This window comes from Natator depressus, chromosome 13 (genome assembly GCF_965152275.1).
Source record: "Natator depressus isolate rNatDep1 chromosome 13, rNatDep2.hap1, whole genome shotgun sequence".
Taxonomy (NCBI): Eukaryota; Metazoa; Chordata; order Testudines; family Cheloniidae; genus Natator; species Natator depressus.
Window position 1 is genome coordinate 37,342,835 of NC_134246.1, and position 14,477 is coordinate 37,357,311.

The 14,477-nt window shown below is 54.0% G+C and overlaps 1 protein-coding gene across 1 annotated transcript in view; it reads left to right on the forward strand.

Annotated features, from left to right (window-relative positions):
* Positions 1 to 331: 331 nt before the first annotated feature.
* Positions 332 to 14,477, forward strand: part of LOC141997112 (uncharacterized) — a 29,969-nt gene continuing 15,823 nt past the window's right edge. The window contains exons 1-13 of the mRNA XM_074969417.1: positions 332 to 362; positions 842 to 880; positions 1,942 to 2,238; positions 4,241 to 4,513; positions 5,487 to 5,798; positions 6,474 to 6,767; positions 8,355 to 8,651; positions 9,270 to 9,641; positions 10,254 to 10,337; positions 11,200 to 11,221; positions 12,503 to 12,540; positions 12,798 to 12,958; positions 13,429 to 13,529. Coding sequence (XP_074825518.1) covers positions 332 to 362; positions 842 to 880; positions 1,942 to 2,238; positions 4,241 to 4,513; positions 5,487 to 5,798; positions 6,474 to 6,767; positions 8,355 to 8,651; positions 9,270 to 9,641; positions 10,254 to 10,337; positions 11,200 to 11,221; positions 12,503 to 12,540; positions 12,798 to 12,958; positions 13,429 to 13,529 — 2,321 coding nt within the window. The remainder of the gene's footprint in view (positions 363 to 841; positions 881 to 1,941; positions 2,239 to 4,240; positions 4,514 to 5,486; positions 5,799 to 6,473; positions 6,768 to 8,354; positions 8,652 to 9,269; positions 9,642 to 10,253; positions 10,338 to 11,199; positions 11,222 to 12,502; positions 12,541 to 12,797; positions 12,959 to 13,428; positions 13,530 to 14,477) is intronic.

The following is a 14,477-nucleotide window of genomic DNA, read 5'->3' on the forward strand; positions in this document are numbered from 1 at the left end:
TCTCTTTGCCTCTGTCTCGTTCCTCCTTTCCCTCTCTCACTCTTTCATTCCATCCCTCCCTTTAATTCGCCAGGTTTCTCCATCCCAGACACCAGGGTTCCCCAGCCATCAGCAGGTCTTGAGGCTGCATCGTGATCACCCGTCCGTGCTCCTTTCAGACACTGTCTGGCCCATTCCAGGAGCTGGTTCCTCTCTCGGATGCGCAGACTTTGGGGAAGTGTCTGGCTCCAAGGGACGGACGATCACAGATATTTGTAAGAGCTCGGTTGCTATTTAGGTAGCCCATTGAAGGAGCAGATTCACCTGGCAGCAGCATCCTGTTACACCCAGCATGGAGCTCAGCATCCTCCTCCACCTCCTGGGTGAGTGACCCTTCACTCCTCCTTCAGCCTGTCTCTCCTTCCCCCCTTCCTTGCATGCGTCTCACCTTCTCCTTCCACCTCCAGCTCCTTGGGGCTTCTCGTCCCCCAGACTCCATCTCCAGTCTCAATTCAGCAACAGTCTGGCGGACGTCTGGCATTTCCCAGTTGCGCGGGGTCTCCTTACGGGGCCTTTCTGTGCAGGGAGCACGAACCCTGAGCCTCGGGTTTCTGCAAACACACTCACAGTAACCAGATGGCTGCTTTCCTAAGGCTTTACTCGAGTATCAAGCTCCTGGTCTTTCTCCAACGGTCATTTCCATCCACCGACTGTCTGTTGCTCTCCACTAGGGAAATAGATGTTGAGGCTCATCCACCTGGGCCCACGTCTCCCTAAATTACATTCCCTGTCCCCCAGCCCCCTTCCCTCCTGTGCCGTTCCCGGAGCTCTCACTCCCTGTCTCTCCTCTTCTCTCCTTCAGCTTCTCTCCAGATCCTTCCCCAGCTGGCGTCACCTGCAGGTAAGGAAGGACGTGATCCACACACATGCCCCAGCTGTCCGTTCAGGTGGGTCCCATCCATGAAAAGGGGTCACCCCATGGGGCAGACTTCCAGTTCCAGTCTGGCCCCATGGTAGGGGGTCTGGCTGCTTGGGTCAGACAATGGCACATGGGGCCTTTCATCTCTAGGGGCTGCCGGCTCTGATCCTGCCCCAGAGGAACTGGCTGGTCAGTGGGGTGGGGAATGGGAACAGTCAGGGGACACTGATTCCAGTATATGCTTATGTGCCTGGCTTCTCACTGTGGGGTCACAGGCACCGAGTGTAGAGACCCCCCCTCCCAGGCATCGTGTGCAGGGACCCTCCCACCCCACTTCGGAGTGCGTCTCACTCTGGTTCTGCTCCACTCAGCTCCCAGCTTCGGGACCTGCAGGGCCCTGGGCAAGACTTCCCAAAGTGACTGATGATTTGTGGGGGGCTCAGTTTCCTGGGGTCCCCTGGAAGCCTTATAGGGACTGGATTCTCTGATAGGGCTGATAGAACCAGGCCCCTTTAAGCTGCTTGAAATGGAGCACCCCAAAAAGAGACTCTAGCTCTGGCCCGAGGGCCACATGCAGAGTGAAATCTCAGCAGGGCTGGCTGCAAGCTGGGAGGTGGGGTGGGATCTGAGCCTGGGGGTTTCCATGGGGGGAGGTCTCTCTCCCTAGCTTCCATCTCCTCTCATCTCCCCACCCCCACTCCCACTTCCCTCATCCATCCGGTCTCAGCATCCTCCGGAGCTGACTGAGCTGCACCACGCCCAGCAGAGCCCGTGACGTATGGTGTGGCCAGGTGGGAACCAGAACCCCCTAGAGGTGACAGTGGTTCCTGCCGCGTCCCCATGGAGCACAGCGGGTGTGTGTGGCAGGAGGGATGAAGCCAGAGCTCTGGGGCCTGTGGGTGCAGATATCAGGTGTCTTGTTGTGTGGGAGGAACGGAGAGCTGCAAGGGGCTGCCGGCTCCAGCCAAGGGGGGTAGGAATTGGGAGGCAGCACTTGGTTGGGGGGAGTGTAATGTCTGCTGAATCTCTCTGCCCTTCCTCAGCCCCCCTGCAAGCCCCAAGGGTCATCATGGACCCCCAGCACCCTGTGTATTTCCCGGGGGAGCGTCTCACCCTCAGATGCTTGGCCCCTGGCGGGGAGGCGGTGAGCAGCTACCAGTTCTACAATCAGCGTGGGGAGCGGGTCTACACGGAAACTACCGGCCTGTCCGGGGGGCCCTGGCTGGTCCTGACGGCTGAGACGGGGAAGGCCGGGGCGTACAGCTGTGAGTACTGGGCAGCGAGAGACGGGCGGCCCATCTACTCTGCACGAAGCCAGCCTCTCCTGGTACCAGTGATGGGTGAGTCCCCTTTCTCCTGCTGTCTAATAGGGGATTCCTGTCCCCATCACATGTGAAACCCCAAACCCCACGAGCCTGCTCATTTCCACCCCTAGGATCTCCTGCCCTTGGTGGATGATCCTGTGGCCTTGCTCCACCTACCCCACAAGCAATGAAGCCCCCCAAAGAAAACAACACTATTTCACAGATTCTCAAACAAGAAAGGGCCCCTGTGATCACCTAGTCCCATCTGCATCGGATGTTGCCAATGTAATTCCTGTTTGAACTAGAGCAGATCTTCTAGGGAAACATCCACCCTTGTTTTAAAAATGGCCAGTGATGGAGAATCCACCACAACCGTGGGTACGTTCTTCCAGTGATTAATTCCTCTCCCTGTTGAAAATTTCCACCTTATTCCCAGTCTGAATTTGTCTAGCGTCAGTGTTCAGCTGTTGGATCCTTGGCTGCCAGATTGAAGAGCCCTTTGGTGTCAGATTTCTGTCGGCGCATTAGGTACTTATAGACCACGATCAAATCACCCTTTCACCTTGGTTAATCTAAACATGTTGAGCTCTAGAGATTCCTTCAGCACCCGAGCTGGCGGTGAGGCCGATTGTAGATTTCAAGAACGTGGCTAAGTTTTAGGTCGCTGGTTTGATTCTGGCTTGAAGGAGCTTCCTGATGGTCCCTTCTGGCCTTTGACTGCAAATACAGCACATTGTTCCATAGGGCTTGTGGTTCTTTGAATTCTCACTCTGTCCTCCAAAGCCCTTCCATGGGATGGGAGGGGAGGGTTGAAATTCGTTGCGGACACGTCAAAAATGTTTCATTTAAACATTGTGGATCAGAATGAGACATTTTCCTCCCTCTTGAAACAAAATCCTTTATTTTTGGCTCTGTTCGTATCCTGTATCTGCCCAGAGCGGCTGTGGTGCCTGATGGGAGTTTCAGTTCTGGTATTTCGTGGCCCCCATTCTTCTTTCCTGGCCAGCCCCCCTCTCAGAACTAAGCCCCCCAGGTGCATTGCAGCAGTTCAATGAGAGGGGTGACCGCTGTGTATCTTGGCAGATGTAGTCCGGAGCAGGGGTCTGTTCTGTATTAGATTGTTGTCGGTAAACACCGATTTTGCTGCCCACACACAAACCAACAGAGAAATATTTCCAACCTTCATAACTGAAATTCACCACTCGGCAAAGTAAGGACAATGACGACTGAGATCTATTTCAGGCTATTTACTTGGTATATTTTCTCTGCGTGGTGACACCACAAGACCTGGGCCGGCCACGTTGCGTGAGCACAGCCTGTGGCGTGCAAGCTGGGGGCCTCTTCCTCTTCACCTCACCAGGCCCTAAAGGAGCCCGGTTTGAACGAGCATCTCCTAGGACGCTTTCTCCCAGCCCCTTGGGGTGCAGGGGGCATCCAGCCCTCACGCTCTCTCGAGTCCCTAAGCATTCTGTCTCTCTCCTCGGGAGTGTGTTACTCTCCGGTGCTCGGCTCCCAGGCGGGAGATAGGACTTCTGCAATGAAATCGGGGTGCAGGTCTCTGCAGATCTCCCCGCTCAGAACAGGGGTGCTCATCTGGGGCTCACGGATGTGATGGGGATCCCCAAAGCATACACCTGCCTGTACTGGGGAGCAGAGTCTGGGTGGGAAACCATCTCGGAGCGCAGCCATCGCTGCTTGGCCCTAGCGACTGGTGCATCTGTTTCCTAGGGCTGGTTGAGCTGGGGTCGCGGGCATTTCTCCCCCTACAGTGACTGAGACACAACCAGCAATCTAGCTGCTGTCAAGGGCATCAGCGCAGTTTCGCTGTCTGGTTCTTCTCCTTCTAGTTGTGTCAGGTTTTCAAGAACTAAAATTCACTCCCCTCTCAGAGCCGGGGAGAGAACCCAGGAGTCCTGGCTCCCAGCCCACGCCTTGATTTGACCTCTAGACCCCACTTCCTCACGCGCAATTGCTCTGCTATTTCCACACTCTTGGTACATTAACACTCCCTCTTCTCGCCTATTGTTGCTCTTCACAGATTTCCCTCTTGCGCCATCCATCTCTGCGACTTCTGATTCCCCCGGGAAGAGCCCTGTTACCATCGTATGCTCAGCCCCTCAGGGACATGTGGCTAAAAGGTACCAGTTCCTGAGGCAGGGGAATGTCATTGTCTCACAGTCGGGTGCCCGTCTCCAGCTCCGTCAATCTGATTTGGATGCTACCGGCCCTTACACCTGCAGCTATGAGGTCAATGTCTCAGGGAGAATGATCCAGTCACTATCTAGTGCCCCCCTCTCAATCCATCTGACAGGTGAGTCATCTTTCCATCTACACCTCTTGGGTCAGGCAATGGCTGTCCAGATGTCGGCCTGCAGACTGGAAGGGTTGTGGGCTACTAACCGGTACGTCTGCAATGAACTGAGCAATCTGTCTGTAGAGCTGATGAATCCTGTCTGATATTGGGGGGTTGGTATCTGGGCCAGACTGAAGACTCCACTTTGGATGGGGGATTCTTTACCTTTGCTGTGGTCAGTTGATCTCCATCTTCGGCTGAACTTCCAAAGGAAGGTGGGAACAGAATCACACAAGAGGGTCATTGAGTTAAAATGCTCGGCCATTGCAATGTGTTTGCTATGGGCAATCAGAGAGCTCCTGTCCAGGATAGCTGGTTTGTCAAGGCAGGTTGTGTTAGCAGCTAAGTCCCTGTGATGTTCTCCTCAGCAAGGGAGAGCTTTGGTGCTGCTAAAATGTCTGTCAGGGAATGTGTCCCTGACATTCCCACCTGTCGGCCTTGCTGGCAAACTTCTTGAGATCTGCCAGTCCAAACCTGGCCTTGCAGGTCTCAGTCGATGTCCCCAGAGCCATCTCCCTACAGTTCCCAGTCCTGCTGGTGGGAGACTCACAGGAATTATTAAATTCACTGTCTCCAAAGAGACCGAGCACAGGTTGGCCTGTTGGGTTAGCTGAAGACTCACACCTGTCTTATGCCAGGAGCATCACCTGATGGTCTTTAAAGGCCAATCAACCTTCCCTGAAATGGGCAAGAAAACAGAGAAAAATCAGGAAATGAAAAGTGGGTGAACCCAGAGCTGATGCTCCTCAAAGAAAACATGTCTGGGTGGGAAAGGAACGTTAGTGACCAGGGAGGGAAATACGGTGTGGTAGCAAATGAACTTGGACATCATCTCCCTTTGGACACATCAGCCATCTCCTGGGATTGGGAGGAGGGAGCTCCATAGCACTGGGGTTTGTTGGAGGGCTCAGTCCCCACTGTCTCTCTTCAGGGTCTTCCGTCCTCCTGGAAACCTTTCGGCCAACTCTGCAGCTGTCACCAACGGGTCCTGAGTTCACCACCGGAGATTCTGTTACCCTGACGTGCTCAGCTCCCAGCTGGGAGAAGAAGATGGGGTTCTGCTTCCTCAAGGCCGGGGCACAAGTGGCATGCACAAGACAGGTGCTGGAGGACTCTCAGAGTTACCAGATTGGCAGACTCAGCATGGAGGATTCTGGCTCATACACCTGTATGTACCGGGTAGCTGAACCTGGGCAGGAGATCTCCTCCCTAGAGAGCCAGCCCATCTCCATCACAGTCACAGGTAAGGCCCCTTTCTCTCAGAATGTGATAACAGGGACCAGCATCAGAATATAAGAGTGGCCATGCTGGTCCCTGGTCCATCTGGCCCAGTAGTCTGTCTCCAAAGGTGGCCCATACCAGAGTTTCAGGGGGCGCATACAGAACAGGGCAATTATGGAAGGATTCAGCCCAGGCTTCCATCATGACTTGTTGTAGTCAGAGGTTCAGCCTCACCCCAAGCATGTTGTTGTGTCCCTGACGATCTTGTCTAAGAGCCATTGATGGACCTGTCCTCCATGGATGGATCCAGTACTTTTGGGAACCCAGATATGCTTTTGGCTATCACAGCATCCCACGGCAAGAAGAGCAACAGGGACAAGGCAACTGGGTGGTCGACCTCAGGGGGCTGGACAGTCAATCTCTGGGGCTCTTTCTCCACCTGGCTTGTCCGTACACTTCTGGCTGGGTTTGGCGCCGAGTAATGCTCCGATTTGCTCTTCACTGTTGGGGTGAAGTGGGTGGCCACCAGGGGATGGGAGGTATGAAGGGATTCTCTGTCGAAGGGTGGAAGTGGGGGTGTAGCTTCTCCAAGGGGTACATGACAGCTCCCCATTTTATTTGCACAATCAGCCAGGTGCTCTTCATTCAGAGCCCCTCCATTTCTCTCCTTGCTTTCTCTGCTCTTCATTCTCTCCAGATGTCTCACTGCCCCCCCAGGCCCCCCAAATCATTCTGGATCCCCCGAAACACATCTATTTTCAGGGGGAGCATGTCAAGCTCACCTGCTCAGTTCCTGGCAGCGATCAGGTGGGGGGATACAGATTCTACCATCAAAGAGAGGAGCAGATCTCCGAGCTGGACGAGGGAGCTTGGCTGGAGCGCACGGCTATGACTGGGAATGCTGGGACATACTTCTGTGCCTATTGGATAATTCGATCTGGGCAAGAGATCCTGTCACGGAAGAGTGACTCCGTCTCCATCATTGTGACTGGTGAGTCCAACCCTGTCTCCAGCACCCCTTTGCCCTTTCCGCGTGTGTTCTAGAGAGGCCATACTCCTTCCATGGACTCCAGACTCTTCATGGCCACCTGTTGATCTCAGTGACCATTGTAAGGTGGGAAACTGAGGCACCCAATATTGGCTTCATCAATTTTTTCACATTTATTTATAAATTTTCAGATTGAATCATTGACACTTGTCATTTCTGATCATACACACATGACAAACAATAAGACAGATTGGACTGAACAGGCAGGGGTCCAAGTATCCAAATTTGTCTCAGTCTCTGGACCAGTGTTCTCCATTTTGGGCCCTCCGTCACTTTCTTTTTATACATTAATTTGTCCTTCTATGTCTGTCTTCCCATGTCTCCAGTTATACGTTTCCCCAAATGTTCGTAAGTTGTTTTCATTCTTCTGTGTTGTTACAAATCCTTGGCATTGCATCACCATGACTCCATGATTCTTTTGCCATTCAGTGTACGTTGTCATGAATAGGAAGATTAAACTAATAAAACTGCCCTTATTTTTCCCATTCCACATGTTGCAGTGGTAGGTGTTCAGCAGGATTCGCAGATTGAGACAGTCTGACATGGGCCGTGACGTGCACGCGTTTGCCATCCCAGACCACCCAATACATGGCCAATGGTGGCCCTGAAATCACAGAAGTCTTCCTATTTGCAATGGAATTGCTTAAAAAAATCCACAGCCACACAATTGGAAACGTGGCACACATGACTTGAAGTACTCACCAAGCTAGTCAAAATGTACAGTGGTATGCCAAATGCCTCCCCAGAGGAGGGAAGGGTTGGTCGACCTTGAGATCTTTAAATCATCTCCGAACAAAAGTTGGCAGGTCCAAAGTCAATCTGTGGAAGTGGGGCTCGTCCAATGACCCAGACACAAGTGACTGCGGGCAAACGCAAACTAGGGAACATCTCTTGGTCTGCCGGCTCCTGGGGGAAGATCTGCAGACTGGGCCATAGCATGTGCCCAGCACTGGGAAATTTACATTTGTGGTGGAGGACACAAGATGAAAAAGACCATTCAACATCCATCATCATGAACGATTAGTATTAAACTACCAAACCACAGGGCTGATTTATACCATTCAGCACATTTCTCACTCTTTAGCGCCACAGCTCATTTCCTGTGTCTCGTCCTCCGTCATCCAGGATCGTAACCTTTATTTTTCTTGAGTAGGGAAATTTATGGAGACCACCAGGTCCTTCTGGCGTCATATCCTCACCTTTGCCAAATGTGGGCTTGTCCAGGCTCATTTGCTCTACGTTGAGCAGCTCAAAGTTCAGCACTTCTGATTGTAAATCACTCGAAAGTCTCACCAGGAATTTCTCCTGTTGTATTTTGAGGTGCTTATTCGGTTAGGCACTGTAGCAGTTTCCCCACAGCTCTGCCAGTTGTGAGATGCTGTTTCTCTCAGACTGGGGATTGTCATCTGTCCTGTGCGGTGTTTGCTGGGGGGTATTTCACAGGCTGGGGGATCACTGGACTCCCCGTATCGACTTCTCTTGACTCTGGGGGGATGCCCCTCTGCACTGACCCCTTTCTCTCTATTGCAGCTCCTCCACTGGCCCCCAAACTCTCTCTGCATCCCAAGCTCCCCGTGTACCTGCCCGGGGAGAAGGTCACCCTCAACTGCTCAGTCCCCCACGGCAAGGAGGTGGCGGGATTCAGGTTCCACCAGCACAGAGGGGATCAGGCCGCTGAAGAGCTGCCAGCTGCCAGCGGGGGGCCCTGGATGGAGCTCATGGTGCAGATGGGGAATGACGGCTCCTACACCTGTCAGTACTGGAGACGGGAGGCCGGGCAGGAGATTGTATCTGAGAACAGTAACAGCATCACTGTACCAGTGTCAGGTGAGGCTCTGACCTCCGGGATGCTCCCGCCGGGTCTCTCCCCACATCTCAGGTGCTGCTAGACAGCCAGGTGAGCAGTGGGACTCGGGGGGAGCAGAGATGCCCCCCACCCGCCCACAAACCCTGCTGCCCCCTAGTGCCCTCTGCCCTTCCCCACCCCCACCCTCTGCTGCCCCCTAGTGCCCATTATACAGTATAGCCGCCCCTTCCCCACCCCCACCCTCTGCTGCCCCCTAGTGCCCATTATACAGTATAGCCGCCCCTTCCCTGCCCCCACCCTCTGCTGCCCCCTGGTGCCATTATACAGTATAGCCGCCCCTTCCCCGCCCCCACCCTCTGCTGCCCCCTGGTGCCATTATACAGTATAGCCGCCCCTTCCCCGCCCCCACCTTCTGCTGCCCCCTGGTGCCCATTATACAGTATAGCCGCCCCTTCCCCGCCCCCACCTTCTGCTGCCCCCTAGTGCCCATTATACAGTATAACCGCCTCTTCCCCATCCCTATCCTCTGCTGCCCCCGGTGCCATTATACAGTGCAGCCGCCCCTTCCCCATCCCTACCCTCTGCTGCCCCTAGTGCCCATTACACCGTATAGCCGCCCCTTCCCTACATTCAGGAAGGTTCTTCCTATGCTGACCCTTCCCTTATCCTGCTCCTCTCAGATCCACCTCCACAGCCAGAGCTGAGTGTGGATCCCCCGTCCGGAGTGGTGGGCGAAGGGCTCCCCCTGCTCATCACCTGCATGGCCCCTGAGGATGCCAGCGAGCGGAGGTTTCATTTCTACAAGGATGGAGCCGAACTCATCCCCAGGGACGTGGGTTCTGAGATCAGCACCGGCACCATGAATGTCTCTGTGGTCAGCATCCCACAGGGCGGTCCCAAGAGCTTCGCGGAATTCACCTGTGGGTACAAGAAGAATATTAGCGGAAGGTGGATCCTCTCCCACAGGAGCCGGGCTGTGAATGTCACTGTGACAGCGAAGGCTTCTCCAGGCTCCATTCAGGGTATGGCTACACTTCACACCAAGCCCGGCTCTCACTCATCCACAAATAAATCAGTCTGGGACCCTGCTCTGGGGGCGGGTCAGAGCCCAAATCCCACTGTGATGCGGGTTCAAGCCCCATCTGTTTGAAGTGCGGACACTGCTCAAGCCCCAGACCTGGCTCAGAAGGTCTGTGTGGTGCAGTGTGGATGAGTTAGCATGGCCCAGAGACCCGGGTGCAGCCATTGCAATCCCAGCATGGACTGAGAAACACCAGCTCCACCAGCCTGGGTCTCGACATCCGGGATCACAATGCAGTGGGGACATACCCTCAGATACACCCCCAAACCACTCGGCCAGCTGCTTGCTGGGGGAGAAATCAGAGCCAGGCATCACCCCTGGGAGATGGAGCATAAGGGATGGAAAGGGCAGGGACAGAACCTGCCTCACCAGAGACTCTCTGGTGGGATTTATGACCCGGCGTGTGGTTCCCATGTCTGAGGTCCAGAGGGCAGCACTGCAGCCGAGGGCAGCTCCTGTGTTCTAGCAGCGGGCGCAAATTACCCCTCGTTTGCCGGCGGCTCACCCGTCCCCTTCTCATCCCCAGCCTGGCCTCCGTGGATCCCCCAGGCGGCCGGATGCATCGGGGCCGCAGCTCTGCTCCCCCTGCTGTTTCTCCTCATCTGCCACTGCAGGAGAAGGAAAGGTACTGCTGGGGGGGACCGGGAGGAGGGGTGGAAGCTGGACTCCCACTAAGGAGCCCTGGATTGCTGCCAGCACCTGGATATGGGGGTGGGAGAATATAGGACTGGGGAATTGGGGGGATCCTTTATTAGTTATTATCCGTGGATGTTACCTCGTGCAGAGCTCAAAGCATGTAACAGAGGAAAACTGTATCAGATCCCCCTTCTGCAGACACGGGGGGCGGAACTTTTCAGGGTCAATCAGCAGAAGGGAGCCCGGTGGGCAGCCGCCAGGGATATGCTGCCTGGCCACCAGCTCCAACCCCTGCTCCTCTGTAAGCAGACTGCCTTCCGAGCTCGGTCACACATGCCTGCCCAGTCCCTCAGTTTCCGGGTGGCCGGGGTAGACCCAGTTCACCGGCTTCACCATAGCGCACCGCTCTCCTGCACGCGAGGTGCTTGGCCCTGCCTCCAGGGACACCGAACTGAAGGTTATTTCATGGGGCTAGAGGTAAAGATGCAGAGAAGCAGGAATCGGGATTTGGAAACAGAAGGTGACAAGTGAAAAGACCCCATGAGATGCAATCGAGAACCAATGCTTGGGAACACGGTACTTCCCTGTTCTCTTCAGTCCTTCTCACCCCAACCGCCGGCCTTGTGGCCTTGTCCGATCCGCAGAGCGGGGAGATCCCCCTTTCAGGTGGTGGGTTTCTCTCCCAACAGGCTCAGCGCACAGTATCTTATGTTGCTTTAAACTGGTTCCCCATTCAAACGCCTCAGACTGAGCACGGCGATCCTGAGGTCTTCACTTTTGGCCGAGGCCCCAAGGTCCACTGGACCACACGGGCTCCGGTTTAATGGCTCGGTTTCCCCTTCTCTTCGCAGGTGATGTCGTGGCAGAGACACAGTAAGTTGCCCCAATTCCAGAGGCCAGCTCTGTCCGTCCCTCGCAGGGCTGTCCATCCCACCCACCCCAACAGACTGGCCTATCCCATAAGAAACTCATTGTTAGCCAGGGGCAAGGGGAACACCTACCCCAGCCTGGCATCTGATCCGGGTAAATTTCCTAGGTCCACAACTTCTAATCTATGGTCAGGTAATCTGTGATGGAACACTGCCACCTGGTGGGATGGGGCATCTTCTCCCCTAGGCCAAGCTGGGAGGAACCGCGTTGAGAACGACTGGGCTTGGCAGAGTTCGGTTTTCATTTTTTTGTAATTTTAATTGATAATATCAATGGTTATTTTTAAGTGTGTCCCCCCCAATTTTTCCCTCTTCAAATTGTCACAGTCGCAGGAAATTTGGAGCAGGGCTTAGCCTCTAATTATTTAAGAACAGGAGACAGTGAGAGTCAAAAAATTCACAGCCTGCTAACCACTAAAACAAATTGCCATCGTCCCATGTCAAAATAGGCGAAATAAATATCCTTAAAGCAAACTAATCAGTTCTCAGGCAGCATTTTCCTTACTTTGTCTGTTTGTAAACTTTGATCACCATCAGTGGAAATATTTTTCAAGTCAGTCTGTGTGTACGGCAAAGTCGACCTTTTCTGATGTTGACCAAGGAAGATCTAATGCTCCCAAGCCTACAAATGAAACAGAGAACATGGAATGAATGAATGAGTATGAGAGGAGATGAATGAGAGAGAGGATGAATGGGAGACAGAATGAAAGAACGAGACTAAAGGAGTGTATGAGGAAGGAAGTACAAGAGATGACTGGGAGACAGGAGGAAGGGGTGTGTGAAAGAGGGAACCCAAGAGAACAGAAAAGTGATTATGAGAATGAAAGAAAAAGAGGAGATGATTGAGAGAGACACAGAATAAAGGAAGGAGAATGAATGACCAAGTTTGCAAAGAGATGAATGAGAAAGAAAGATGAATGAATGAATGCAAAAAGCAAAAGCTATAGTAACCTTGACCCAACCACTGCACCCACCTATTCTATCCCCAGTGCCGTTCCCCCAGTGACCCTAAATCTTCCTGTCCTGGGATGAGAACCACAGCCCTGCTCAGCAGACCCTAGGATGACCAGATGTCCTGATTTTATAGGGACAGTCCCAATTTTGGGGTCTTTTTCTTATATAGGCTCCTATTACCTCCCACCCCCGTCCCGATTTTTCACACTTGCTGTCTGGTCACCCTAGCAGACCCCGCTCCACCACTGATGTTTGGTTCTCCCTCTTTCAGGCCCCTGTATGTCAACAGACATCCCGGGGCCGGCACAGGTGAGTAACGCTCCCAGGTGCCCCCACAGGTGGGAGACATGGGGTCTGGAACCCTGGGGTGGGGTCTCTGGGGCACTTCCCCTTTAAGAGGGGAATTTCTGACTGCCACACTCTGGCTTCCTTGTGGGTAACTCTAATGTGAGGTTATCACCTAGCGGTTAAAGATGGGAACCACAGCACAGAGGAGATATTCACCCTCTGGGCTCCTCTGGGAGACAAGGCCACAGGGCAGGAGGGATGATCTGTTGTGTGGTTAGCTCTGCAGCAACGAAGCCGTGATGGGCAGGTCCAGCCGGTGACCCACAACCAGCCAGCGCGGCCCAACATCCCTGGAGAGAAGCCCGTAGTGGGTCGAAACCCCCAGGAAAGGGGCAAGAGAGAAGAGGATGCAGATGCCAGGGTAGAGTGCAACTCCTTGGTAAGATCAGGAGAGAGCACCAACCCACTGAGCCCCACATCCTGCTCCCTGCAGCACAGTGACCCCCAGCACCGTCCTGGGGCACTGATGTCAGCTATGACTGCATGGGGATAGTTCCACATATTGTGCCTCCATCCTGCTCCTTGCAACACAGCTCCCCCTGTCACTGCATGGGGTCAGCATAGACTCCAAGGGAAGAGCCCCCCCCTCCTGAGCCTCCCATCCTGCTCCCCACAGCACAGTGCCCCCAAGTGCCACACTGGGGCATTGGGGTCAGCATAGACTGCATGGGGAGAGGTCCCCCTACGACCTCCCCCCATCCCACAGCCTGCAGCACAGCGCCCCCTAGACTCACACTGGGGCATTGTGATCTGCACTGAGCAGAGAGCACCCCCTATTGAGCCTCCCACCCTGCTCACTGCAGCACAGCATCCCCTAGCTGACATGAGGCCCTGTCTTTTCTTTCCTAGGCGATCAATACCGTCTATTCCATGCTGAGTCCCCCTAGTGCCGTGGCCCAGCAGAGAGGAGGAAAGGAAGTCTCAGAGGCTGTGGTGTACAGCGAAATCCCGTACTGATCACGGCTTCTGCAACCACCCCAGTCCCACCCCCGCTGAGAACACCTCTTATAATGCTCCATCCTCTGCAAAAACTTTCCCTTCCCTGCAAAACCTACTAACGACCACAAACTTCTTCCTGGTGTACTTTGAATGTAAGGGAGTGGGGGGCTGGGAGCCAGGACTCCTGGGTTCTATCCCCGGCACTGGGAGGGGAGTGGGGTCTAGTGGGTCAAAGCAGGGCGTGGGGCTGGGAGCCAAGCTCTGTGAAGGGAGTAGGTTAGAGCAGGGAGAGTAGGAATTCCTAATGCTTGCGTTATTTTCAGCATACAGGTTAGAGGAGGGAGTTTGGGTTTTAATCTGTCAAAGATAAGCATTCTCAAAACTATGTGAAATAGTCCAGAGGGGCCCCTACATCTGTTCAAATGCACATTGCACCCTTTTGTTGTGGGAAACTTTCTCTGACAATGGGACCCCCTGGATATTATTACTCTTGTTCCTTTGCCATGGAGTTCTGGGTCTGTCTTTTCAAAAATCCTTTAAACAAAATGAAATCAAATTGGTTTTCATTAAGGGGTTAGATAGGGGAGTGGCCTTGACATACACACACACACACACACCTCTCATCCCCTCCAGTAGGGGGCAGAAGGGAAGGACACACACACGAGTGGAGGACAGCTTGCGAGCAAGAGATCTATGCAACATCCCCAGCATCAGAAGAGCGTCCCATACTGGGATACATTAATCAAACCACTGAAATGCAGCCAGCTCTGGGGTGAGGACTGAGCACTCTAACACAGTTAGCTCTACCCCTCCAAAGGGTTCCTCACCCGGGGCTGAAATGCAGCCATTTCTGGGGGATGGTTTGACAGCAGTTTAGCAGCCTCGGGGCAAAGGCTGCAGAAGGGGAATCTCGCCTCCAGCACCAAAACGCAGCCATTTCTAGGGTGGAATGTGGCAGC